This window comes from Gavialis gangeticus, unplaced genomic scaffold (assembly GCF_001723915.1).
Source record: "Gavialis gangeticus isolate Ggan-Ray unplaced genomic scaffold, GavGan_comp1, whole genome shotgun sequence".
NCBI classification, from domain to species: domain Eukaryota; kingdom Metazoa; phylum Chordata; order Crocodylia; family Gavialidae; genus Gavialis; species Gavialis gangeticus.
This window is the reverse complement of record NW_017729024.1, coordinates 108,395,737-108,422,552: the sequence shown is the minus strand read 5'-3', so window position 1 is coordinate 108,422,552 and position 26,816 is coordinate 108,395,737. Positions and strand designations below refer to the sequence as shown.

At 40.7% G+C, this 26,816-nt stretch overlaps 1 protein-coding gene across 5 annotated transcripts in view; it reads left to right on the top strand.

Annotated features, from left to right (window-relative positions):
• The window catches only part of CNTLN (centlein), a 474,592-nt gene that overhangs the window by 202,842 nt on the left and 244,934 nt on the right, over positions 1-26,816 (top strand). For 3 of the 5 annotated variants that reach the window (XM_019517543.1, XM_019517545.1, XM_019517541.1), the window contains 2 exons: positions 4,264-4,434; positions 10,891-11,016. The exons of 1 other annotated variant lie outside the window; for it this stretch is intronic. In XM_019517543.1, the coding sequence (XP_019373088.1) occupies positions 4,264-4,434; positions 10,891-11,016 (297 nt within the window). The remainder of the gene's footprint in view (positions 1-4,263; positions 4,435-10,890; positions 11,017-26,816) is intronic. One more of the 5 variants, XM_019517542.1, reaches the window with a different exon arrangement.

Here is a 26,816-nt window from a genome sequence, read left to right as displayed (position 1 = left end):
TGGTGACGGCTGAGGATTCCGCCGCACACCCCGAAACTCCCCAACCGGCTCCTTCCGGGCTGCCGCGCCGCGCACCGAACCCTGCTGCCGCCCATCGCCCTCCCCCCTCCCCCCTCCCATTGGCAGGCCGGCCAAGCCCGAAGGAGGCATTAGCCGCGGCTATTGGCGCATCCCGTTGTCAGTCACGGGAGCCGGGCGGGGTGTGGGGATCAAGGTGCGTTGAGCAGAAAAGGAGGCAGGGGCCTATGGGATGCTGGGGGGTTTTAGAGACCCCTGTGTGTAATTGTACAGGTGCTACATGCATTGTTAAAAAACTCAGACTTCTGCCTTGAAAGAGGTGATATTTTGTAGCACTTTTGCCATCTTTGTAGTGCAACAGTTTGAAGAGCTGAATGCTTGCTTTCTGTTGTGCTATAAGGGCATATTTCTCCATGGCCTCCATAGATTTCCATGGCCCTAGTGTAATATAAAAAGCCTAATCTGTGGTACTTCTGAGAGTAAGCCTTTATATTGATGCATACTTAATAGGTGTGTGGATAGGCTGTGATGAGGATCCACAGCTGTACAACAGAGATGCAACCCTGTAGGAACTCAGAATGTAACCCTGGGTTTTGGGAATCGACTTGAAAGAACTGAAATTTCATAGAGCTGCTAACAATTGTCCTACATCGTTTTAAAGAGTTAGCATTACAGCTGGTGAGAGAAAAGGCTACTACAGTGCAGATGCCGAATCAGAAGGTTTAGCAAAGCTCCACTGCTGCCCCTTGGCATGTGAGTAAAGATTCCTTCCTTTCCAGATAATGCAGGAACTCTCTAGCACATGGTCTGAATTTGGACTGTGTATTGGGTAGAGTATTTTGGCTTTGATTACTGTAAGCCCTGAAGTGCAAACATGATTCCTACTTAAGATCGGATCAGTTTGCTTATGTTAGTGAACACTTCAGAATCTTCAAGGCTTTTTGTCTTTCATTTTAACATTTCTCTTGTATTACATTAGCACCCACAGAGGAATTCCGATTAAAAGCTGGACAGTCAAAGTGGATTTTTACTGCTGAAAATTGGCAGTGTACTCATCTTACCATAAGTCTGATTACAATTTTATATTACTTTTCAGAAAACAACAATGGTTCCTTAACTAGGTTTGGAAGAGATTTCTGGTGAGGACTAAAGGGAAATACCTTTACTAAAGGATTTCTTCTCTCTCTCTTTTTTCCATCTCTTTGTACCAAAAAATCTAGCATACATAACTACATTCCCATGATGTTAAATGAACATGAACTTGACTTAAACCCCAGGCAGATTTGCACAGCTTGGGAAGCCCTTCTTTTTTTATCAAAAGATTCATTTAAAATCTTTTTTACATTCAATTAAAAAACATACACCTTTCAAAAGCAGATTAAGTGAAGAAGATGGTGAAGGAAAGATTAAATTATTAGAGGGCAAAAATCAAAATCTCAATAGAGACAGCACTGTGATTTGAGAGAACCTCAATCATGAACAAAGATCTCTTCAAAATCAGCTATGAGCTCTCTAAATTCCTGAAGTCAAATGCATATGTGAAATAAATAGTAGGCTCTGCAGACATCATAGGCATTAACCATTTAGTAAACTCTGCATAGCTCATAGCAATCTGTTGAATAATATTAAGGCTATAAATACAGATACTTTGCACAGGCTGATACAATTTTGAAAGATGAGAGTCCAAAAATATAGGTGTATTCTCAGTAAATTTTAAATACATCTATGCATTGGGTATATTTATACATGCAAACTATCAAAAGAATGTAACAAGAAAATATATTTTAATACAGTAATTCAAAATGAATAGCTTTACATGACTTTGTACATCTATTTTTGAGAAACAGTATAAATAGAAAAGAAAGTTGGGGTAAAAAACAGCTTGTCCAACATCTCTCCCAACTGTTGGTCCAGTTAAAAATATCACAAACAATTCTTGCACCTCAGGCATTTCCTGGACTATCATGATTACGACAACACTCCAGCTCTTTAACTTTAGTGAGTTTTATTTCTGACTTGCCGTGAGTCACAATTTCACCTGTTCTGGAAGTTTAACATTTATTTTTGTTTCACAATGCTATATACATCTCATTACTAGTGAGGGAAATTAAACAGCAATGGTACTGTAACAAGCTAATCAACATTTTATACAGATGACATAAATTAATTTGCCCACCATAATCCTGCCAGTTAAAATTCAGTATAATAGTCTGAAGCCTGCTTCTGTTTTGAAAAATTGTGTTTTACAAATAGAATATTTATAATCAGGAATTAAAAGAGCAGTAATTGAGATTAGAAAGATTGCCTTCTCTTTTTTTTGCTGGCTGTCACTGGTATTGTTGTTATATCCAATAGATGTTCTGTTTATATATGATTGAGAATTTAAGAGTTAACAAATGTTTGTGTCTGTTTGCATTCAAGTTGTTTAAAACTCTTTAATGCAGCATCTTATGTATGTGCTTTCATATCAATTTCCCTTTCTTTGCTTGGAAAACCTAGAACCTGGCTGGCTTGTGGCACTGCCCCCCTGTCCCTCCTCTTGTTTTGTGTGGTCTCCTAGCTTGCCTTTCTAATGACCCGAGGAGGCTGGAGGAAGTGACATCTAGCGGCAGTATTGTATAGTCTCTTATAGGTTACAGAGTATGCATCAGAAATTGTTAAAGGAACTGTCAACATGAATATGGACCATTTTTCTTCCTTGCCTTAATGATCTCCTCCGCTCTCTAGCTGGTATAGGAGTGACCTTTCTCTTGCATTAACAAAATAAATGCTCTATACTTCTTATTTTGTTTTTGCTTGAAGGAACCATGAATTCATAATGGTCATGGTAAAAAAGCTGCATAGGAAGGAATCAAAGAAGTATGTCTACATAGAATGCCGTGGAGACAAGACCCTGAGTTACCTGTGAATGCAGGATGCTGTGTACCAGAGTCTGTATAGTAAAATGCTGATATACCTGAGCTAATCCTCCACATGCTAGCTCTGAAATAGGAAGTTATATATATAGAGACATGTTAGGGCAGCCTTGTGCCCCAGCTGAATAGCACTGCTTAGATATTCCTGTATGGTGCTGCCATGTAGACATATCCAAGATAGCTATGTCTGTCTCCCTGTGCTGTAGTTCCATTGTGTTTTAGGGAATTTGCTTGTTAGCAACATATTTTTGCTCAGGCTTTTCTCACTGTCTCACACTTGAGTCTTGAACTTGTAAATTGTCCACAACATTTAATCAATAGGTTTTCCCCTCATTCATTTTATTTTATTTTTAAAATGATCAGAACACTGGCTGTGTATTTTGAGGCATGCCAATATTGAGGACAATAGTTAGTATTGATAGCTATACTAGAATCTTCCTTTCTTTATTCAAATGAGTAATTGCTTTCTGGTAAGTGGAAGTGCTTTTGTGCATTAAGGGCCTATTTTAAAGGCAGTTGAAATTAAAGGAATTTTTGTCAGTTACAATGGGTTTTAGATTAAGCCCAAAGTGAAGAGCATATGACAATATTATGCTGTGCCTGGAAATATTTATGAATGAGTTGATAAATTTAAAATAATAATAAAAAACTCATAATCAAATGTCACTGTGATGATGTGTGCATATATTATTAAATAACACTGTGATCCAGTGATTCCTCTTTTTACTCCTATTCCATCATTTTAACTTGGCCCTTACTACTCATCATCTGAATTTACAAGCTCTATCAGCGTAGCTCTACATTTATGCAATTTAGCAAGAAACTTAACATGTTTATGGACAATGAAATCAGAATAGCAGTAATGGTAGTACTGAGTGTAACATTGTCATCAGTTAGTTCTTCCATTTTTCTAGACCATTTATATCCAGAAGCTCAAGATCTTAAATATTACAACTAATAAAATTTAGACCTAGTGTTTTGTCAAGCAATTTTGAATTAATTCATCTGAGAGTTAACATGACCGCAGCATTTTTTGTGGCAACTGGTTCTAATATCTGTGTAAGAAAAACACGTATCATTGTAGATAACAACTTAGCTTTCTTCTGCTTTAAAAATATATGGAGTCATTGTTGTGAAAATATAATTACTCAAGATTTATGGGATTGTTTTTGATAAACCACTACTTCTTTGATTCCCATGGACAGAAGCAGCTTTCTCAGCTTCCTGTTACACGGATGATGTTTTGTTTCAGTAGGCAGTTTTATCCAAGTGATTCAGTATGGTTCTGTTCTTTGTATTAATTTAACATACCCGTACTGTTATTTTCTAGGAATTTCAACAGCCTTGTTTAAGTGACCTAGAAAATCTCATAGAAACACAGAAGTCTGAAATAAAGCTTTTGCAGAAAAAATTGAAAACAGCAAATCTTAATCTAGCAGAACATAATTTTTGCAGCACAGATATCCTGGATAGCAGCATAAAGACTGGAAGAAAGTTCGAGGTATGATGGTTTTATTGTCTTGTGTATTTGTGTCAGAATAAGACTGGTAAAGCCAAACACTTTTGCTCAAGGGTCCAGATAATAACAGTTTTAATAACTGTTGATGCTGCTTATAATTCTGGAAGCTTGTTCGAAGGGTGTTTATATTTTCTGCCAAATACTTGTTAAAATAACTATTGGGAGTAGAAAGTTTTACCTTATTAAACACTGAATAAAGGATCCTTAATTTAGTGAAATTAAATAAAGGCTGAATTCTTTGTTAGTTTCTTAAAATGAATATTTATTAAGTAGTTTGTGCTGTTTATTTAGGATGCCCATCCTTTCCTAAACTGGAAATATAAGGAACATGAAAAGTTTATTTTATGAGTTTATTAATACAGCAGAAAGTATGCATTTTATTTTTAAATATGATTTGTTGTTATTTTCTACAACGACTTTTATTTAGTAGTCTTAATATTCTAATATTATGAATAGCATTGCACTGATTCTTTGAAGATTGCTTGTTTAATTTACGCTCCTATTTAAAGACACTATTGTTACTATTATTTGTTAATGAATTAGATACGAAAATAATTCTAATACTTGAATATTCATATATGGGATTAGCATAGCTTTGTGCAGCAGGCTATCCAGGTCACTAGCTTTCTGTTCTAGAATTTTATTCTTGAAGTTCTGTAGAACACATGGAGTTGATGTGGGGTTCATCTAATCACAGATCTGTCTAATAGAAAACTCCCCATTCATCTTGTCTCTCCACAGGTAACAATGGGGCATGACATTCACAAGTAACAATGGGATATGGCATCTTGTTTTCTGAAAGTTCTTCCCTTTTTCTTGCTCCCAAGAAGCTACTAACTAGCATCTGGAGTGGTCAGGCCTGCCTCATTATTTTACACTGTACATTATGCCAAAGAAAAAATATATTTTCAGAGCACTTGTTCACAGGCAGTTAAGACTTTAAATTTTGCTATCCAGTAGGAAAACATGATTGTTTCAGTTTCATAGATAGGGGCTCTTTCTCATACTTATGTTAAAGTTGCTGTGCTCGCATAATAATTTCTTCTTGTGCTTTCCTTTAAGAGTGCTAAGTCAACCTTTTTCATTGTATTATTTTGCTTCTATTGTGTCTGACTGTCTTTGTGATATGAATAGACTTTTCCTTGCTTTTAATATTAATGAGAAATCTGAGGGCATCCCCAATATAAGACAGAGCCAGAGGAGAAAATGTAATTACTGGAAATTTAAGTGAAAATTGTAATACCTAAATAAAACCACAATAAATGTTCCTCTGTTCTGAAATCTAGATCTAATCATACAGCGCACCACTACTCTGGTTCTTCACTACTAGTACTGCCTGCAATTCTCAATGATTGCTAAGTATGGTTCTGCTCACAAAATAACCAGAATGCTTCCATTGTGAAATTTATTTTCAGGGTCACATTGTAATAATAATAATAATAATAATAATAATAATAATAATAAAGAACCCATTCTAATGAAATGTAGTGGCATTGCTACTGCCAGTGTCTAACTAAATAGCAGTATTTATGTTTCTCAGAATGAAGGCATTTTTAAGTTAACTTGTTATTTTGAATGAACTTATGAAACAGAAAAGTTACTAAGTTTCATTTTGAGGAAAATGCAATATATATCTTCCAAAAGACTGTGGATACTGAGCTTCATTTTCACTGCAAACACGGTTCATGACACTGAAGTGCCATTCCACTGTACCGTTTTTCCTCCTTGGCCATGTACACGTGCTGTGTCTACCCAGAGAATTACCACTCTCCCAGTAGAAACTATGAGTGTTGAAGTGTTTACTCAATTCCTCCCGGAGGAAACATGGGCCTTCTTGGGAGAAAGATCTTCTAAGTATCAAGCTAGAAGATCTCCCTTGCAAGAATGCACACTTGTACACTCCCCTTCTAGCCTGTCCAGGTGAGGAGTGAAGCAGCAAGGGAATGCTCTCTGCACTTCCCTAGACATGGAATCGCCCAGTTGAGGGAGCAGGCAGGGGGAATTGCTGTACTGCACCAGTCTCCTCACAGACCTGGTGTAAAGCAGAGAAGGTCATTGATTCCCCAGACTACAATCAGTGGAAAATGGGAAGATTGGAGCAGCTGGTTTGGTGAAGGCGATGAGCCCAGGGGAGTGAATGCAGCTGCAGGTTGAACACTCCCTCTACCAGAAAGATTGCTTCTATTGTTAATTTCTCAGAATTTGGATGGGACTTCCTATTCTCTCATTTTCCAGGTTCTATGTAAAGTGGTCTAGCAGCTTGTCATTTTGTGCAGTGCCAATTTTTAAATCACAAGAGTTCTTTTTGGAACTGAAGTACCAATACCATGTGAATGATGACTTCTGTGGCCTGATGAATCTGACACACAAACGCTCAGTGACAGCCTCAGTAACAGTGGTATGAATTTTCTGTAACTCTCCCTCTAAATATGCCCAAATATTTCCTACTTTCAGTGTGCCATCCCTGAAGGCATTTGGGCAGAAGGACCAAGATTAGCTTTCCTTACAAAGAGTTCCATCATAGCAATTTTCTTGCTTGTATAAAGTCTTAAGTGATATGAGATTTCTCTTTGAAAGGGATGTGAGAATTAACTTTCAATGTTGATAAAGTTCACATTGAAATATAGTGTCTCCACAAATGGACCTTTCTTACTCCCCTGAGAAACAAGACCAAACCTGAGCTATGTAAGCTTCTGGCTTGGTTTCGGTGGTTTCTGTTCGTAATGTATTCCAAATGTTCCAAATCTTATTATGTTTTCTGCTTGCTGCCTTTAGTGAGTGGTCTGACACTTTTTTTTTCTCTGAAGAAATGCATTGCTTGGATTTGTTTGTGTTTTTTTTGCCTTCCATTGAAACACTGGATATAGGGCACATATTTGGTGGGGCACCTGTTAGTCTTAAACCAGTCTCATTTTTGTGCTTGAGGTTAAATTGATCTCTAGCTTTGGGGTCAGGAAGAAATTTGCTCCCCAAGTCATATTTACAAGGATAATGGGATTTTTCTGTTCTCTGTAGCATGGGCTAGGATTGCCTGAACATCTTTCCTGCTTTTTACTTGGTAGCTTATTGTAAGGCTTGGGTTTGTTTTTTGGGTTTGTGCTTTGTGGTAAGAAGGTTGGAATGGATGAACATGTGGGCTGTTTTTGACAAGTCACTTTTTTTTTTAATGCAGGGAACTTGATTTAATGGCCTGGACGGCCCTTTTGGCCCTATATTTCTGTTACTGTTAGTTGAGTGCCAAATGTACATCTGAAGTAGGTTGGAATTGCCCCAGAGACTTCAGGAAATGCTCGCCTTAGTGGGGCTTTTCTGGTGCTTTTCTCCAATACCTGATTGAATCAGCTTTAGATAAAAGTGCCAAAAGCCCCATTGAAGCACCTGATCTAGACATGCTTCAGAGCCAAGTCAAAGTAACTCGCTGCTTCTTCTGGTTAAGCATAGGGTTTTTTTTTAATGTCTGCAAGCAGCCAATGTCTTTACATGAGCAGCAGATGAACAGCAGGCACATATATGTAAGTTATCAGTTCTAAAGGTCTTAGATCAACAAGAAGGCTACCCACATCAAACAGCTTGTCATGGTTTCCATACATTACCGCAATGTTTCATTTTTCTGTTGCAGAACTCATTGCATTTGTTCCTGTTTCTCATGTTATTTAGCATATTCTTTTGTGGATGTGCTTTAATATTACTTGACTTGAAAACTTCTGTTACCATCTCCTGATTCAGGCTGATCTTTCTTACTTCTCAAAGAACAAGATAATTTTTAGTTCCAAACATTTTTAGATGGTTAAAGGAACCAAATTTGGATGTATGATTTTTGCACAACTGTGTTTAAATTTCAGTGTAATTTAAGGATTGATTTGCAAGTTAAACTGCCAAAACCTGGCAGCGGCACAAGAAGTGGCTAAGTTTACTGTTGTAAGGCACATATTACAGAAACCATCTCCCTCTTGGAATCAAATTGAGTTTTGCAGCAGCCCCAGGCAATCAAATTACAGTATATTTTACTACATGGTTTCCTCTAGCTTGGCTGTAAAATTAAACAGTTTGCCTCTTTGGCAAAGATTGCCTTTGAACTACCTGACTGCACTGTGAAGCCTAGACCCATCTTCTCTCCACTGACCTCTGATTGGATTACTATCAAATAACAACATATTCAACCTAAGGCAAGGTTGGATAGAGTGCATTTATTACTGGTCCCACCCAACGTTTTAATGACTGTTGTCAGTCAGGATAGTTCTCTAGTTTTTGTGTATCCTGACCCTATCCTGCAACAAGAAACAGTCACAACCATGCCCCATCTTAATATATAAAGGTAGAGAATAGTCTTCTCCTTGGTGTATCAAGGTCACCTTTCATTAGCATTTCTGTTCAGTTGCCCTTGCTTCTCCCTGTCAGTGAAGTAGTTCAGTTCTCTTCCCAGTCCTTCTCAGACCCTTTCACTCCTTTTCCTTCTCACTGGCAGTTTAGTGTAGCTGTGACTGACACCAGGCAGGCTACCTTCAACCTCCTCTCTTGTTGCCCTTGTCTGTGAGCAGCAAACCTGGTACTTTTGACTTCTTGTTCCATCCTTGTGGAAAGTTACAGTTTCCTAACCTGTAAATACCTGTTGAGGTGACATAGAAAGTAAACTCGCTGCTTCCTGAAAACTGCAGATTCACATAGGCATGAGGTAACTATGAACTGTGATAGACATGGTTTAGAATTAGTGAATTGACTGAACCTTAAAGCCAAGATTTTCAAAAGTGACCGATGATTTTGTGTGCAGATTTCTTTATAAGGGAATGATTTTGCACAATTACAAGTGTTACCCATTTAATGTAAATCAGATTAGACATCCAGTAAGTAAAGTATACAAAATGTATACTCCTTTTGAAAATCTTGCCCAAAAACATTGGAAAAACATATTGACTAATTATTTTCAACATATAGGTATATAATATGGAATGATGCCAAAATAGATAACTGGTTTTTTTTAAATATCTTAAATATTAATGGAATAATCATCTCATAGCTCCCATTTATTTTCTATCCATACTAAAACTACTGAAAGCACATGGAATATATAGCATTCTGCATCAGTGTTGACTTTTTTAGATTTGGGCATTGTAATATGTTGAATTTTAGAAATTTTATATAGACAAATACAATACTGGTGGAATTCTTTCTGGTGTAAGGAGAAAGTAAAGATATAGAAATGCCATACTTTTGCAAGTCTGCTCTTTCTTTTCTGATTTCTCTTTATCCAAGCTCAGATTATCATCATTTCACATACAAATTATTTGGCCATACTTAAAATGTGCACTAAATATGTACAAATAGATGTTTATTTTTTCCTTTAAAAGTCTGTACATTTGTATTTAAGCAAAATAATGGGTTATAATATTTTAAAATATTTATTTACTTCATGCTTTCAGACAATGGCCAAAGAAAGATGTGAAGTGTTTTTTAATTGTCATAATGTCTGCAAAGTTTATATGATAATGTATTATTGAAATCTTTAGTAACTAAGAACAATTCCATCCAACTCCTTGGTATAGATCACTTATTTATTCTATCAAATAAAAATGGTAATATCTAAAAATAAGGACAGCATTGGTTCATAGTCTTTATGAGATTACATGGGTTTAAAATAGTAACAATGAATAGTGATAATAAAAACAACCTCTTGCTATTCCTTGTTATTGATGTTTAGAAATCTTGATGATCTTATTAGGTGTTAAGCAATGATTCAGTGTTTCACTGTCCTTTAGCCAAAGCTATCAGAATATCAGTAAGCCTAATCTGAAGAGGTCTTTATTTCTTTGATGTAAGGACACATGACAGTAAGAACAAGAATGCTGCCCAGTTTAAATGTTACTTTCACATTTTCTTTCTCCAGATTGCTATATGAAGCTGTACATAATATAAACACATTCTTGTCTCTAGTTAGCCACATTATAGTTAATGACCATATGGTCATTATGGTATAAGATCTACTGTCTGTTGTATTTATATTCCTCAAGCATATTGTTCCTTCAACTTCACAGTGTGTTAAACTATTTCAAAGGGAAAAAAAATCCTTTCCCTCTTGTTTCTGGTTGTCCTATCAAGTGTAACCTTGGACCCTTATAGAGCAATTAGACCAGCCTCTATCCCCTCCTTTGTAATGAGGTTTCTTGCATTTCTGAGTCTATAACCCTTTAGTCTTCCCTAATGGGACATCATTATTCTGAAAGAAACAATGTAAATGTAAATGAATATTCTCATTAACGAGTCACAGAGAAACCTTTAGTGGTAGCGCTGTGGTAATTCTGCTTGTTATTTCTCTGGTATTCCATGCAGGATTTTTTTTATAATTCGTTATTAGTATTCAAAATTACTTGTTCTTTAATTCTGCATGTCTTTCATAATCTAGTGTTCCAACTAGTTCAACCATGTCCTTGTTTTATTCTCCAGGAACCACCTGTGAAACGTTCAAGGTCTCTGTCCCCAAAGAGCTCTTTTAGAGAGTCAGAGGGGCTAAGAAAGCTTAACATAGCTGAAAGGAAGATTGAAAACTTAGAGAAGACACTACAGCTAAAGGTGAACATTAAAAGAAAATCTTTTTAGCTTCAAGCTTGAATAGATAAAAATATACCAAAATATTCTTTTTTTAAATTCAGAATGTACATGTTGTTATAGATTGTAACTGTATTAGCATAAAGAAGTGTTCTCTAATAGTCTTTATGTTTAAATTTTTTAACTGACTACAATAAATCACACACTGATATATTTGAGACCTCATACAGCACTTAAAATCTAAAATATATCAACATTGCATACCAATTTGACAAATTTTCAAATTTTGAAAGTGAGAGACATGAAAACCTTGCATGGTTTGAGAAACGAATTGAAGCTGAAAATACAAAAAAAATGCATTTTGCAATCCAATATTTTACAATGCCTAAAAAGCTACATAAATCAATTATTTTCAGTAGGGTTGCTTACGAACTGATTCTGCTCCTGTTGAAGTTGATAGCCTGTTGGTCTGTCTGTCTGTCTCAGAAAAAGTAAGTTGCCTAAGCTGGAACAAATTTGTGATAAAACACTTAATTATTGCTGTGTTAAGTTTGTCCTGGACTTTCACAAGCTGTTCCAGAGTGTAGAGTTCAGTGATTTCAAATATCTGAAAACTAAGAAATGAAGTTGAGGTAGTTCAAATTTAAATCTAAGGAAACTAGCAAATATAGAACTGGACATTGAAATAACCATTGGGAATTATCTGTGTAAGCTCTAGTTAGCTGGCTGAGGACAGTCAATGGTGCAGGAGATGACTAGGTAACTTGAGAGAATGGCGCTGCAGGAATTTAAAGATGCAAAACAGAGCACTACAGAAAGTTAGAGAATGGGCATGTGGCTAGCCCAAAATTGGTGGGTGGCAAGACAGACGAAGGAAGTACCATGGTTATCTTAACTGTAATAGGTTTGACTATGTGGCTAGGGACAGACATTACACATAAATGGTTTGAGTAATCAGAAGCTGGTTTAAACCTGGAACAGAACAGATGTTCAGTGTACATAAGTCAATCTGAAAATGGCTGAAACTGGTTTGAGATGAACCTGGTTGAATGTAGTATCAAACTTAACTGATCTGGGTCAAACTGATTTATGCAATGTCTGTCTCAGACCCCTTGCTGGTTTAAGATAAACCAGAGTCCCCCAGCATCCCGGCATGCTCTCTGGCTGGGCAGGGCTCCACAGCTCCACAGCAGGGCTGCTCCCTGGCTGGAGCTCCGGCAGAGACTACAGGTACAGCAGGGTCTGTCTGGCTTCCCCCTGCCCTACCTCCCCCCTGCCCCCACTGTTTGCTGCTCAAGCAGGAATCTCCCCCTCCCTCCTATCTCCCACAGCACAGACCCCAGCCCCATGGACCCTAAGCATGTGGTATGCTAGCTAATGCATATGTGCATATGTGTCTCCAATTTCACTGGGACAGGCAGACAGAAGAGTTTGAACTAATAGAGAGGCTATTGTTTTGCTGATGGGGTCAACAATCAACTCCCTGCCGGCTTGCTTGCCTGTCAGTTTGCTGCATACAGTATGGAGAAGCAGGGAGGGAGATTGAAAAGCATTGTATCATCAACAGATGCATGCACTGCACAACCCCCTTGCCTCAGAGTGCTAGCAAGGGGCTGGGGTCTGGCAACACTCCTGCCCCTTGAGCAGTCAGAGGGGAAAAGCCTGGGATGGTGCAGGCAGACCTCCCTAATTAGAATGTCCTGCCAGGGCCTGGCCATGCCCCCCTCAGCTCAGAAATGTGTAAAGGAAGGGAGGGCTGCTTTAGCACCCCCCAGCTTCTGGCCTGAGCCACTGCAGGCATGTCTGAATTTTCTCAGTCCAGAGAGAATGTCTGGTTACTAACTGGTTCAGCATAGCTAGGTTAGACTAACCTGCAAAGGTTGAATCATTTCGGGCTCAGGCTTTTTGAATGTCTGTCCCTAGCCTATAAGAACCATGGGGTGTTTTATTTGGAGTATCCATTAAAAGCAGAGCTGTGATTATGATCTGAGGAAATCTGGGGATTCAGTGACTATGAGATGAAGAAATCAGTTGGAACCTTGTCTTTTCTGCTTGTTCAAGCTTCACCACAGGTGTGATTGCAGGAAAGCTGTGCTATGTTTACCTTAAGGGATCCAGTGTGCTTCATTTCAGGGCTGTGCTTTTTAGAGTGCATCAGCAACGGGGCATGAGACTCTCCTTGCCATGGGGATTGTCAAAAGTGAGGTGGACTGTAAGGCCTCCTGGCACATTATGGTTTGTTACATTTATGGTGTGATTAGCATGTTAATCATTACATAAGTGTCAATAGTGCCACACATTCCTACAATTTAAGGCACCATAAAATGGCCAACCAGCCACAAATATATTCCACATATGATGCAGAACATCTTTGTGACTAGTTTGTACAGCACCTTAAATCAAACATGTGGCAGGTCCACATACCAGGGTTGTTTTAGGCCCAGGGCCAAGAATCAGCTAATTTGTCAGAATTGGCCCCTGACAGCCCCAGGTCTCCAGCTATCCCAGGGCTGCCCTGAGTCGGTGCTGAGAATAAGCTATGCAGGGCTGCTCTTTCTGCTGGGAACTTTTGATCCCTCATGTTTGGTACCTCCAGCAAGGCTGTCAGGTCCAGGGGTTTAAATTCATCCCCCCCAGGAGAGCCTCTTGGCTTTGCCTGCCAGGTTCCTTTTGTTTCCTGCAACTCATAGCAAGATTGGTGGCAGTTGTATGATGCAGATCCATCCCTGATTCCCATAATTGTGTATTCTGTCATGCATGTGTGGAATGGCAGAAGGCATGATTGTTGGGATCAGGGATCCAATCCCATTGCATGATCATTTGAACGTCTGTCAACAGCATAAGTGAAAGTAGGTAAATATCCATAGAATATTGTGGACAAGAGCAAATTGGCTATATAAGTTCAAGGCAATATAAAATGTAGCAAGTCTGGGGGGTGTCCCTGGGGAATCTACTCAGGGTTAGAATGTAGATTAAGCAACGGTAATGCCTATTTGGCAAGCTTACCAGCTCACTGCTGAGCATGTGGGGGACCCCCCCTGCACCCCTCCAGCTTGGCAGTTGGCCAAGGGGGGGGATTTTGGGTGCCCCCCCAGACCCAGGAGGCACTAGTCGCTGAGCCAAGGGTTGGGGGGGGGTCCCCCGCGCACTCCATGGCAGACCCGGAAGTGGACCGGAAGTACTTTTGTTCCACTTCTGGAGTCCTTCTGGGCCCTTTCCCCCTGCACTCCTGTGGGACGCTTCAGCCGCCCCACTATCACGAGCCACACCTGGTACCTTGAGGTACATAGAAAAAACATATAAAGCTGTGATTGTGGCTGAATCGTTGAATCTCTCCAAATCTCTCCAAATCAAATCAGAGGCTTCTGATTCAGTTCTGAAAGATTAATGGGTCTCCTGATTCAATTCAGATTTGGAGATTTAGCTGTTGAATCGGGCCAAATCTCCTCCAAATCAAATCAATGACCAAAGCTTCACACAGCACTACTAACTATTCTATACCCTGCTGGACTTTATCTTGCCCTGCAGGCACTACTCCTGTATTCTGTGCCAATTCTGGCCCTATGGTCTCTATCCTTACCTTGGAACACTAAATCACCTTGGGGCATTTATGGTGGTCTCCAGCCTTCCTCATAGCCACATTCATGTCTTTGCTGGACCCTCTGTTCTGGCAGTAACTTTCAGTCACTTGGGCCCCTGGCCTCTCTCTCAGCTTCAGGTCGCTCAGCGTTCTTGGCCTCTTTTACACTGGGTTTCCTAGCTGTGTCATCTTTGGCTGCTGGTCCCCTGACTCCTTTGCAGGGCTGCTCATTCTCTGTCTCTGAATGATTTGGCTTTCGCCTACACAACCCACAGGGTCCTAGTCCCTTGTAGGGTTCTATTCTTACATCAGCCTCTAATAGTAAGGAGTCACTGGTGAGTCCAGAGATGACTGAAGAGGCCAGTGCAAGATCTGCATGTTTACTGCAGACATGGCAAACAGTTCCAGGAGGAAGGAGTTGATTCTGGTGATGCCAGGTCACAGCTCTTTTCCTTCATCTCTCTCACCTATCTGCCTTCATAGTGAGGCAATTGTACTCAAAATGGTTAACACCTTGTATCTCTGGTAACACCCAGCATCACTGGGAGCAATCCAGTGCTTGAGTCTTAAGTTTTAATGTTAATATCGCATTTCTTCAGATTGGCCTTCAAGGTGTCCTTGAACCTCTTCTTTTGCCCACCTATAGGGCAGTGACCATTGGTGAGTTAGCAGTACAGGACCTGTCTTGGGAGCTGGCTGTCAAGTATCCTTATGATATGTCCTGTCCAGCAGAGCTAGTACTGTATAAATGTGGCTTCAATGCTGGTGGCCTTTGCTTGAGCCAGAATGCTGGCGTTCATTTTTCTGTCCTTCTAATTGATATGGAGGATTTCCCAAAGATATCATTGATGCTTCAGTTCAGCCTCAGTTTGAGGCTTTTCAGTGTTCCTGATAGGAAGTCCAAGTTTCCCATGCATATAAACAGGGTATGGGTGACAGCCATGTGGTAGACAAGAAATTTTCCTTGGTTCCTGATGTCACATTCATTAAAGATACATTTTTGGAGATGTCCTGAGGAAGCACTGGAAGATTTTGTTTGATGTTCAATATTGCCATCTATGTTTACTTTTTGGGAAAGGTGATCACCCAACTAGGGGAAATGCTCAATATTCTCCAACAACTGCAGTCTAATTGTAACATATGGCATAGCAGTTGGTTTGTTTGGGATAGGTTGGTAAAGCATCTTGGTTTTCATAAAGTTGACAGTCCAAGAAATTTGTGTGCTTCACAGAAGCAGTCAGGAATGATCTAGAATTCTTGAACTGAGTGAGCACATATGATACAATCATCAGTGTACTGAAGATCAGTAATGGAAGTGTTGGTTATTTTGGATTTGGAACAAAACTGGTTGATGTTAAAGAGATTCCTATCCATGCAATACTGGATACTGACTCCAGGTGGAAGTCTGTCAGCAAGGAGATGTGGAATAGCTGCAATACACCCCTGCAGCCACAATGGAAAACCTCCAGTTTAAGAGCCTATAATAATCAAAAGCCCAAACAGGATCAGTTGGGGCTGGGTGCTTCTCACCAGGCCCTCCCCAACTCCTACCCTTTTCTTCTGGCATTTCCTACTCAATTAGTTCAAAAGGGTACTTGATTTTCCAGGCAGACAAGGTTCTTTGGGTAAATGTGGTCTCTTTTATTAGACCAACTAAATAATTGGAAAAATAGTTCTTCAATAGGTATGAGGCAGGTAGGTGGGGGGTGGGGTAAGGGGGAATGTTGACCTGGTGATAGAACGTAGCTGGTAAAATGTAGGGAAGTTAGCTGAGGTTATCAGATGGCAGGTAGGGTATAATATGACATAAATCCAATATTTTGAACCATTTGGAGTCCAATTTAAGCCATTATAACAAGTTTGTATATCTGTTTGCTTCAGTCTTAGGCTATGTTTAAACTAAGTGTGATGTGTGTCCATATCCTGTGTTACAGTGCTCATGGCTTGGTTCCTTGAGTCATGATGAAAATTTGTGAATGTGTGTCTTTCCTGTTTTGTATTGTGAGTTTATGTCTTGTTCTGCAATAATTTTGGTGCACATTTGTCCAGAGAAACTGACTTTTTTTAACAGTGCTTTCATTTTTGTTTTCCCAGAGGGTTTGCACATGACGTATACTAGCTAAGATAAATGTCATGCAATCAAGACCAGTTGGGGAATGATCAAAGTTGTAGTTTATACCACGGGGACCCAGTAAATTGCTGATAGAATCTGTGCATTTTATGATATATCCCTAGCAAAGGATAATCCTGAAAGAAGTACTTTTTAGTCGGAATGGAGGAAAAGGCTATAGACATCTCTCTGCAGCATAGGTTTGAAGCACCCCATTTTTCTCAAATTATATGTATTGGGGGATTGGTTTCTTTTATGGAAGTGCATGTGTTGTGGCAAGGAAGGTGGGATTGGGTAGGGGAACAAGGAGCTGGATGGGGTGAGGTGGATTGCTTTTGTATTTTGTGGGGGAGGGAGGGTTCCATCGGGGGGAGTTGGTTTTGTTGCATCTTCTTATTTTAATGTTTTATTTTATTTCTACAATTTTAAAATTTTGTTTTACAAGCTGGCCTGAACCTTTTTTTAGGAAAGGTAAATCTACTAAATGGATATGATGTTCTCAACTAAAGGGAACACTCCAAAGAGGTGAATACAGTTGGAAACAATAGCTTTATGTCTACCTAGATATAAGAACCATCCTCAAGATTATGTGAATCTGCATAATCTGTCATTTTCCACTGCTGGTACTTGAAAGTCTATGAAAGCCACTAAACATAATCAATCTTATCTTCTCATTTTAGCTGTAGACCTATGTGGTTGTTGCATATTCACATCTTGCCTGTTTTCCACTCAGAGTGTTAGGACCTTTTCAGCTCCCAGTACACAGGAAGGATAGGGGGAAAGACATGGGAAATGAGAGAGAGAGACTCAGTCGTCCTTCAGGTGGATGAAGCACCCCTCTAAATCCTAGCACATAGAGGGGAAAAAAGATAATGAGGCTGCCTGTTCCTAGTCCTCTCCCTCCCAAATCAGTGTTTCTCTTTTACCTGAGTCCCTCAACCTCCCTCCCGTCTTTGGGCATCATTCCCATAGTCTCCCATCCCTACTGTAGCCTAAAATTTTTCCTCGTTTCCTTCATACCCCTCCGCTTCATAATAACTCATTCTCCCCTCTCAGCTTTCACTTTTCATAGTATTTTTCTGAATTATTCTCTGTACTTGGATATTCATACTACATTTCCATAAAGGCAGGTTGCAACAACAGTATGCTTACAGATTTTTCTGAGATTTTTTTACAGGGATCCAGTTCAAATTTACTTTGTTTGGGTGGAGTTCAGGTTCACTGACAACTAAATCTCCTGAACTACTCAAATCATGTGAAAAGCTATCTGGCTAAAAACTGTCTTGGCTACTCTTTCTGCATATCCACACATTAATCCTGTTGGCATGTTAGCATTTGGGCACATGTTTAGCCAAAGAGCTTAATACTTTTTTGAGTAATGCTTTTAATATCAATAAGCCAGTGGGTGTCAAGGGGCCTGAGTTTACTTGGGACCAGGACCAAGTCTGAGTTTTAGGCGTGATAAAAAGGGATCAATAGAATGTATCAATTGTAAGAAGTGCGGATTGGTTGGTCAGTTGATTGATTGATTTTTTTGGTGAGGCTTGCATAATGGAAACCCCTTACTATAAGAAACTCCGCCAATTTGGGTCCCTAATACTGTTCCACACCCATAACGTGTAGTAAATTGTACGGCAATCCAAGTAAACTCATGGATTTTATAGTACTTTTAGAATTGTCCTTTAAATAGAAGGGGTTTCTCAACCTTACTTCTAGCAGAGCTGGCATTCCACTGTTTGTAAGCTTAAGAAGCTGAAAAATTATTGAGCATATTCAGCTTTGCTGCTATTCAAGTGCATTCCACGAAAAAAGTTATTGAATAGAAAATACCCCACTCTTCAGGAAATACCTGAGCACAAATTTATCTCTTCCTTATTATGTGTGTGCACGATTACATATTTTTCTGAAATAATTCATTAGCATATTTTTTCCTACAGATTCAGAAGGTAGGGCATGATAGCACCTTAGAAATTAAATGGTTTAGAGAGGCTTGAGCTTTTGTACACAACAGCTTGCTTCACTGCATAATATGAATGGATTTCATAGGTACTTGTAATAAGAGTTTACCTTCAGAGCTTGTCACCATAGCCCCTTCTGTGGACTTTAGGGATTACATCAAAGAAAAATTCCACTACCACACAGCACATTGGGAAATTGACACACAGGATTCTGTCTCAACCCATGGTCACTTTATAAGGTGTAATAATAACCAGGGTTGTCAACCCAAGAACATTTTTTTTAACTGGTAATCTGCAAACGTTTTTCTGACAGCCATTTTTTTTTACTGAGGTGTTATACATAATGCAAGTGAAACCGTTCAGCCAGACCCTGGTTGGCAGCAACAAGGATCATGTTCAAATTAGGGGTATAATATCCACCATAGTAAACAAAACAAAACAAAACAAAAAGTTTGGTTTTCAGTAAAAAATCTGCAGATTATCACTAAAAAAATATTGTTGCATTGGCAACCCTACTAGACTACAGAAATGGTTTTACATTGTGATCTCCTTAGCCTGGGCTCCCCCAGTCACTGCCATACCCTGATACCCACAATTGTACTTTGCATGATGCTGTCCCTTCAGCCCATCCCCCTGCTGGCTCTGCTACAAGTATCTTGGTGTGGGCCCTCATCTGCCTCCTGTGTACCCTCCTAGCCTTACTGTTCCAACCTGGCTGCACTGGCTTCCTCCCTATATCTTTGAAGAAAGTAGCTCTTAGAGCCAGAAGACAGTCAAAAGAAAAAGAAATACCACACTTTCTTGCATGCAACACACCCTGGAATATAATCTCACTTTATTTTTGAGCGGCAGAATGAAGAAAAAACTTTTGTCCAGAGCTATGGCTGCACAGAGCAGAGACAGAGCCTAATATTCAGCTGACTCACCATCCTGTTCCTACTTAACTAAAGTTGAATCCCTAGCTGCTGCCGAAGACTAGTCTCTGGAGTGGATTTGTAAATTTAAAAAGAGCTAAAGATTTTACAGGGATGTGAAATAGGAGGAGAGAGACCAGGAGCAGCTAGCAGACAGCAAAATTGTTCCTAAGAAAAGTTAGCGTGATTAGTGATCAAGACTATTAAATGGGAGAGACAATCATTAACATCTGTAGGGTGAAAAATAATGAGCCATTAGGTCAACTGATTCCCTCAACTACCTGGTCTGTAATACCATACGACTGTGGAGCAGGAATCAAAGAAGGCTGTTTCTGTCCTGGGCAGAAAGTCAGTTTGGCCACTTAATGCACACATCCTAGTTCTGGGGGTCTGATTTTGGGGGAAGTGTGTCTTTTATGTGAAAAAATACAGTAATTTTTGTGAATATGGAGTGACTATATACCTCAGCAGAGGTACTTCAAAACTCTGTACCAAGATCAGTATTTGTTAATAAAGGCTGTTTGCAGATGTTAAAAAAAAAACCTAAAAAACAGAAAGCCCCCATGTTTTACTTTAAACTCAGCGTACTCCCAAGCCCAGCGCATGGGAGGCATCGCATTAGTTGGACCCGGCTGGCCCAATGTCTGTATATATAGGGCACTTTAGTGGGGCTTTTTTGGTGCTTTTATTTAGTAGCTGATTGAATTAACTTTAGATAAAAGTGCCAAAAAGCTCTGCAGATGTGCCATTCCATACAGATGGTGCAGAGCCAGGTCAAAGTAATGCACTATTTCTTCCAGTGAAGCACAGGTCTTTTTTGTTTGTTTGTTTTTTAATGTCTGCAAGCAGCCAAAATGCACAGTGATCTGGAAGAAGTGAGCAGTTCTCTAACTATCTGCCCCCTCCCTGTACCTTTGAGGCAAGCATCTCTGAGAGGCAGGGGAGAGCCAAAAGAAAAATAAATACCATACTTTCTTGCATGCAACACATCCTGGAATATGTTCTCACCTTATTGTTGAGAGGCAGAGTGAAGGGTTTATACACTTTTTTCTTGTTTTTCTTTTTTTCTTTCCTGATTTGTCACATATTTAAAGCTGGGTTATTTTCAGGGCTTTTCTCAATCTGGATTTATGTGGGGGACAGTAAAGGGCAGGGCATCTCAAGATCCCAGCACAAATACAGACATTATAGAGAGGGTCAAAACCTCTGATAGAACTTGGGTCTAAATGGAGAAGGGGGAGGGGTTCAATTACAACAAGAAAGGCAGAATTTCCTAGAGAAATCACACAATAAACTTGCATCTCTTACTAGAGCTTAACTTGTTGAATCCTCAGTATTTCTTTCCTCAAAATGTCTGTTGATGCCATGCACTAGTTTGGGTAAGTTTGAACAGGTGTTGGGGCCTACTTGGAGCCACAGTTTGGTTCCCCAGGTAGGCTCAATGGAAAAAAATAAAGTTGGTATACTCTGTTGATCGTAAGAAATACTGTTTTTAATTTCCTGTATCTTGCCATTTTTTTTTCAAATGTTACCAAATTTGGGGTGCTACTCTAACCAGCACCACCACGAAGCATGCCAAACTTAAGGGCAACTGTAGTGAACTCACGGATTTTTAAAGCTCTTAGAAAAGTGAACCTGTATAAACAGGAAGGTGTTTTTCTGGGAGGTGTAATATATAGCCCATTTATCTCATTGTGATATTCTCAGCTGACTGAATACCTGATGGAGGTTAATAAAGTCTGAAATTATAGCTCTTAAAGATGCAAATTGCTTCATTCACCCTAGTGGGCATATTCATTCCACCCTCCTTTGGAGTATTTTAGAACCTGTGGAACAACTTATTGTAAGAGAAGCTCTGGTGTGAATTTACAGCAGGGCTACAACTCACCTGTGCGTGTGTTTACCTGTCATAAGCGAGGGACCTTGCCTGTCAATGAAGTTGGGGTAAAGTTTGTGTCATTTACTGCAAGGCCAGAACATGTACAAGTTGCTATGGAGCGGGTGACATACTTGTAAGCTTACCTGATTATGTTTGCTTGTGTAATTATACATGGATGAAGCATGTCAGTTACCTCCTTTTCATATTGTTTTTAACAATGTGTACTTGATGTGTCCTTCCAGCATACCTGTTTTGAGCTCCTTACACAAACTCACCCAGATGCCAGCTCATGTAAGGTGCAAGGAAAGGGGTTCGAACATGTGCAGATGGAGAGGGTTCCATCAGATGGAAAGGGAACTGAAGGAATGGACAGGTCCCTTTGGATACTGGTTCCCACAATGAGGGGCTCAAATACCCTCTAAATGTCTTCCAGGACTCTGCTTACATGAGGGGGCAGAGAGAATAGTTTAGAAAACACCAAGAATGCAGAGAACACTCATGTCCTGGCTCCCTTAAGCAGAGGAAAGAAGAAGAAGCTGCTTCCATTAGGGAGGTACAGGATCCATGTATTAAATTGGGGTGATGTCTTTGTCTTTATAATAACGTATGTCCTAAAACACTTAACTTCCATTGCTGCTACAGAGAACTAATTGAGTCTAGCTCCTGTCCATAGCCTAGTCAGTCTTTCTCTTTATTGTTTGCTAGTTGTAGACAGAGTAGCTGGGGCTACTTGCCTTAGGTTACTCCAAAGGCTATGTCTGAGTTTCAGAATTTGGTAGTCTGTTCTTGGGAAGAGGGACAGGTTTGGTACCTGGTGTTTCTAACAGGAGCTAATCTAGGGTCCCAGTGAAAAATTTGCTATGCTTTCATACTTTTATAACTTATACTAAAGCATTTCATACTTTAGAGAAGGTCAAAGCAGACTGTTGTAGCATTGTGGTTTAAAACAGCATGGCCCTTGTCACTAGAAACTCCCTCTCCCCCATCTTTATGACTGTTTTGTGGAAGAGGAAGGAAAAGAGGAAGCCATCTAATTTGCAGCTGGAGACTAAGGAGAAATCAAAGCAAAGTTCCTAGATTTCTAGTTGGGTGAAGGACATGGTCCATACCTCATTTGCAAGCTTGTTCACTTAAAACTTTATCTAAAAGAATTTTGAGACAATTTTAGGATTTATAATAGTTCAGCAGATAGAACACAACTGAGTAGAGATAAATCATTAAATCCTGAAAGTATGGTTTTGTTGCCTTTGTCATCATCAGGCTCTCTCTTTTTAGAAGGTACTGAAGTGCTCTGGTTTCTTCCCTCTGTCCTGTATGATTACATAATTTTTTTTCTTACATGTCCACCAATTTCAGTCTAATCAAGACACTTGTGCACAACACAACTTCCTAATACTATCCAGTCATTTATAAAGTATGTTTTTTAGTTACACCATTTGTAGAAATAATTCAACATCTCCTATTGCAGAAACTGGGATATAGTGGCAGAGTGGTTTAAGGCAGTTTTCCAGTACCTAAAAGGGGATTAAAAGAGGATGGAGATAGATTTTTCTTTATGACAGTAAGAGAGAGAACTAGGAGCAATGGTCTCAAATTTTAGCAGATATTTAGGTTGAAGATAGCAAATAATGTTCTTGCTACATGGGTGGTTAGGCACTGGAAAAGGTTACCTAGAGAACTTGTGGAATCTTTATCCTTGGAAAGGTTCAAGAACACGTTAGACAGAGGCTTGTTTTATCAGGGAAGATTCTGCAATGAGCAAGTTGCTGGACTAGATGACCTTGTGAAGTCCTTCCAGCCCTATTTTCCTATGGTCCTAATGTATCTTGCTGTGGTTTTAGAAGTATGATTTTAATCTCTGCTCTAGACTTAGGCTGAAGGCTGCCTCCAGTTGGCTTGGCTGTAAATGGGTATATGGTCCTTCAAGCTGGGGAGTCAAAAGCCACTGAACATGATGCTAGCTTTGTTATTCCCTTGTGTGCCATTCACTAGTGTGCCTCAGGCTTGGGCTAACCTTTGATTGATTGCAGTTGCTCCACTACAAATGTTTATAACATACATGGTTTGGGCAACATCCTTCTAGTTATGTTTGTGTTGCAAAACTTGTGCTACCATTACTATTAAATGAGTGTTACAAAAGATTATACAAATTTACCCAGAGTTCTTAATCTGAATGTTCAAGAATGTTGTGTGTGGTGTTCAACTTGGCAAAACTATCTAATCACAAATGCATTTAATAAATGTCAACACTGTGCATTCTATTTCCAGGATTCTTTTATTATATATAATCCAGTAGGGCTGTGCAAAATTTTGCCGCCCGTTTTGTTTCAATGCTGTTTCTACCACGAAACAGTGAAGTCGAAACAAAACAGGCAGCCTTGAAACAGCATTGAAACAGAACAGGGCAGGTAGAAATGTTTCAAAAAATTTGAAATGCTTCGAGTTTTGACCTTGAACCTGGGGCTTGCCTTCAATGCCTTGTCTGCAGGGAACAAGAAAGTAAAGTAAGGAGAGGGAGTGGGAATAGGGGAGAAGGTGGGGGGGTAGGGAAGGAGTGCTTTTATTATTGACTGTCTAGCTGGCCAGTGACTTTCACCCTTCCCTGAGATCTGTTCCAATTCCAGTGCTCTGGGGGAGGGATGAAAAAACTGCCAGCATTTTTTGAACTGCCCTGCTTTCTGCCTTGGGTGACTTACTGAGCTGTATGTTCTAGCAGTTCACTGTCAGACTACTACGGCTAGCAGCACTGATTTTCTAAAGGATTCCCTGCTTGCTATCCTAGCAAGAGGGATTTCAGAATACCTTTACCTTTTTCTTCTAGGTGCTTTTATTTTATTATTATATTAATTGATTTATTCTTTTGAATTTTATACTTATATTGGATAGGGTTACTATAGAATTTAATCTATATAGGAAAGGAAATGCTATTGAATTTATATAGGGAGAAAGATAAATTTCTATTGGTTTAATAAATTTCTTCACTGCAGCACACCTACATTTTTTAATTTATATACAGAGACAGATATATTTCTAGTTGTTTGTATATATTCTTCACTGCACCACACCTACTTTTTTATTTATATAGGAATGCAAATACATTTATATACTTGTAGAAAAGGAAGACATGAAACACCCCATGAAGTGTGGTGGAAAGGCATGTGGCCACACTGGCCAGCCTTCAGGGAGCGGCGGAAGAAGGGGTAGAGGGAGAGCTGTAAGTTTCCCCACCCCCCCACCAAGCTAAGATGAAGCTTCTTTCCTCCAGCTAAAAGGAATGAGGCTGTTACAAGCAGCAAGGACAGGGGAGCAGTGTCACTGCCACTGCCTGTATCCAAGACTGTATTCCCTCAACGCGCAGCAGCCATAACCACCCCTCCTACCCTTACCATGACGACAACCACAACCAGCAGCACCAGTACAGCAGCCTACTCCACCCCTATTTCACTTCCCATGCTGAGCCTTCCAGTGCCAGAAGAAGAGCTGGCCCTGGATCTGGATCTCAGTGCCCTTGCAAGGGAAATTCTGGGGAAGGAGGGGGAATCACCTGAGTTTGTGCTCGACACCCCTCAAGTTTCCCTTTGAGCCAGGTCTCCTTCCCCAGAAGGCAATTTTAGGAGGTTGATGTACAGGTGAAGGCAAGTAGTTCAGCTGAGTCCTCTGTGCCTCTGCCTGCAGAGGAGGGGGAAAGTGCAGCAGCATCCAGAGATGCACCCGCACCCCAGAAGCGAGCGGGTAGTATGGTCTGGGATTATTTTGAACTGGCAGATGATCCCGCATATATTATCTGCCTGCACTGCTGAGCCAAAGCCAGCCAGAGCAAGGGAACAAAACATATGAGCACCTCAGGGGTGCTGATGCATCTCCTCAGGCAGTACCCCCTTGCCCTTGCTCATCCTCAGCCTGGCACCAGCAGGAGCATGCCCAAAGGGAAGTTCCCCACTCGCTCCAAAGCCCCTGTCCCCCCAAAGCAGAGGCAGACCACCCTGGAACAGTGGGGGAAAGGAGGACAGAAAGGGGGGCTCATTCCAAAGGCAAGCGAGTTCACCCAGAGCACTGGGGAAATGCCTGCTGTTGATGGGCAGCCATTCTCTCTAGATGAGTGGCCAAGGTTCAGGTGGCTCATGACGCTTGCGGTCCCATCATACCAAGTGCCCGCACACACCACCTTCAGTAGAATGGTGGTGCTATCCCTGTATGAGGCATGCAGAGAGTACTTGAGGGAGGAGCTACACAAGGCAGGTCCACACTTCACCTTGGACATCTCGAGCAGTCAGGGTGGAGATCACGCCTACCTCTCCCTCACAGGTCACTGGTGTGACCAGTGGGCTCTCCTTCAAGCTGAGGTGATGGATGAGTCCCACACAGCAACAGAGATCATGGAGGCAATGAACCACTTGGTGCAGGGGTGGCTCGCTGGGCAATGTGAGCTCACCCGCGGGTTCATGGTCATCTATAATGGGCCCAATATGGTCAAGGTGGTCTGTGATGCCAACTTTGTTGGCATCAGCTATGTGGCACAGAAGTTGCACCTTGTTGCCAGGGACGTGTTGGAGGAGGACAAGGCTGCCGATGATGGCGCTGCCACTACTAGCAAGCTAATTTCAAAATGCAGGAAAGTGGCAGGCTACTTCCAACGGAGCATCAAGGGGGGCAAGATGTTGTGGGATAAACTAAAAGAGCTGAACATCCCACAGCACAAAATCATACAGGATGTGGAGACTTGGTGGAACTCCACATACCTGATGCTCAAGAGGCTGGTGGAGCCCCTCAGCTGGAGGGGGCACTAACTGCATCACCAGCCAGCAGGGGAAAAACTTATCCCTGCTGAGCTTGTTCCCCTGCCAGGACGAACTTGGAGGTATGGGATTGGACTATGGGGAAGGAAGAAGCCCCAGGTCCTGGGCATAACTACTAAAATTGCACCCTGCCAGGGTAGGGAGGCCTGGTGGGACTGCTGGCAGTGTGGCAGCTGCATAAATGCTACGACCAGCGATCCCCTGGTGAAAGGCAGATAGGAGGTGCCATAACCTCCAGCTAATGCACGCATGCACACAGTCCTGGTTGGGGAAAGCCCAGACCTGTCACGTCTTTGATAGGCCTGATGGTTGCTGGTTGCAGTTCAGTTATGAGGCTCCTGGTGTGCTTGGTTTAGCTGCCTGGGATGCCAGCTTTTAGGCTGAAAAACCCTTTGTCAGGCTGAGGAAGTACCTGCAGTTGGTTTGTCTCCTGGTCCGGAATGGAAGGAATAGTAAAGAAGCCAGAGGCCTGCCTGGCACGCAATGCAGGCAAGAAAGCCAGTCATTGAAAATGGAAATGGAGGTGTTGGGGTGAGGGACAGGCGGGGGTGGGGAGTGGGAGGAAAGGGGGATGTAGCAGCACAGGT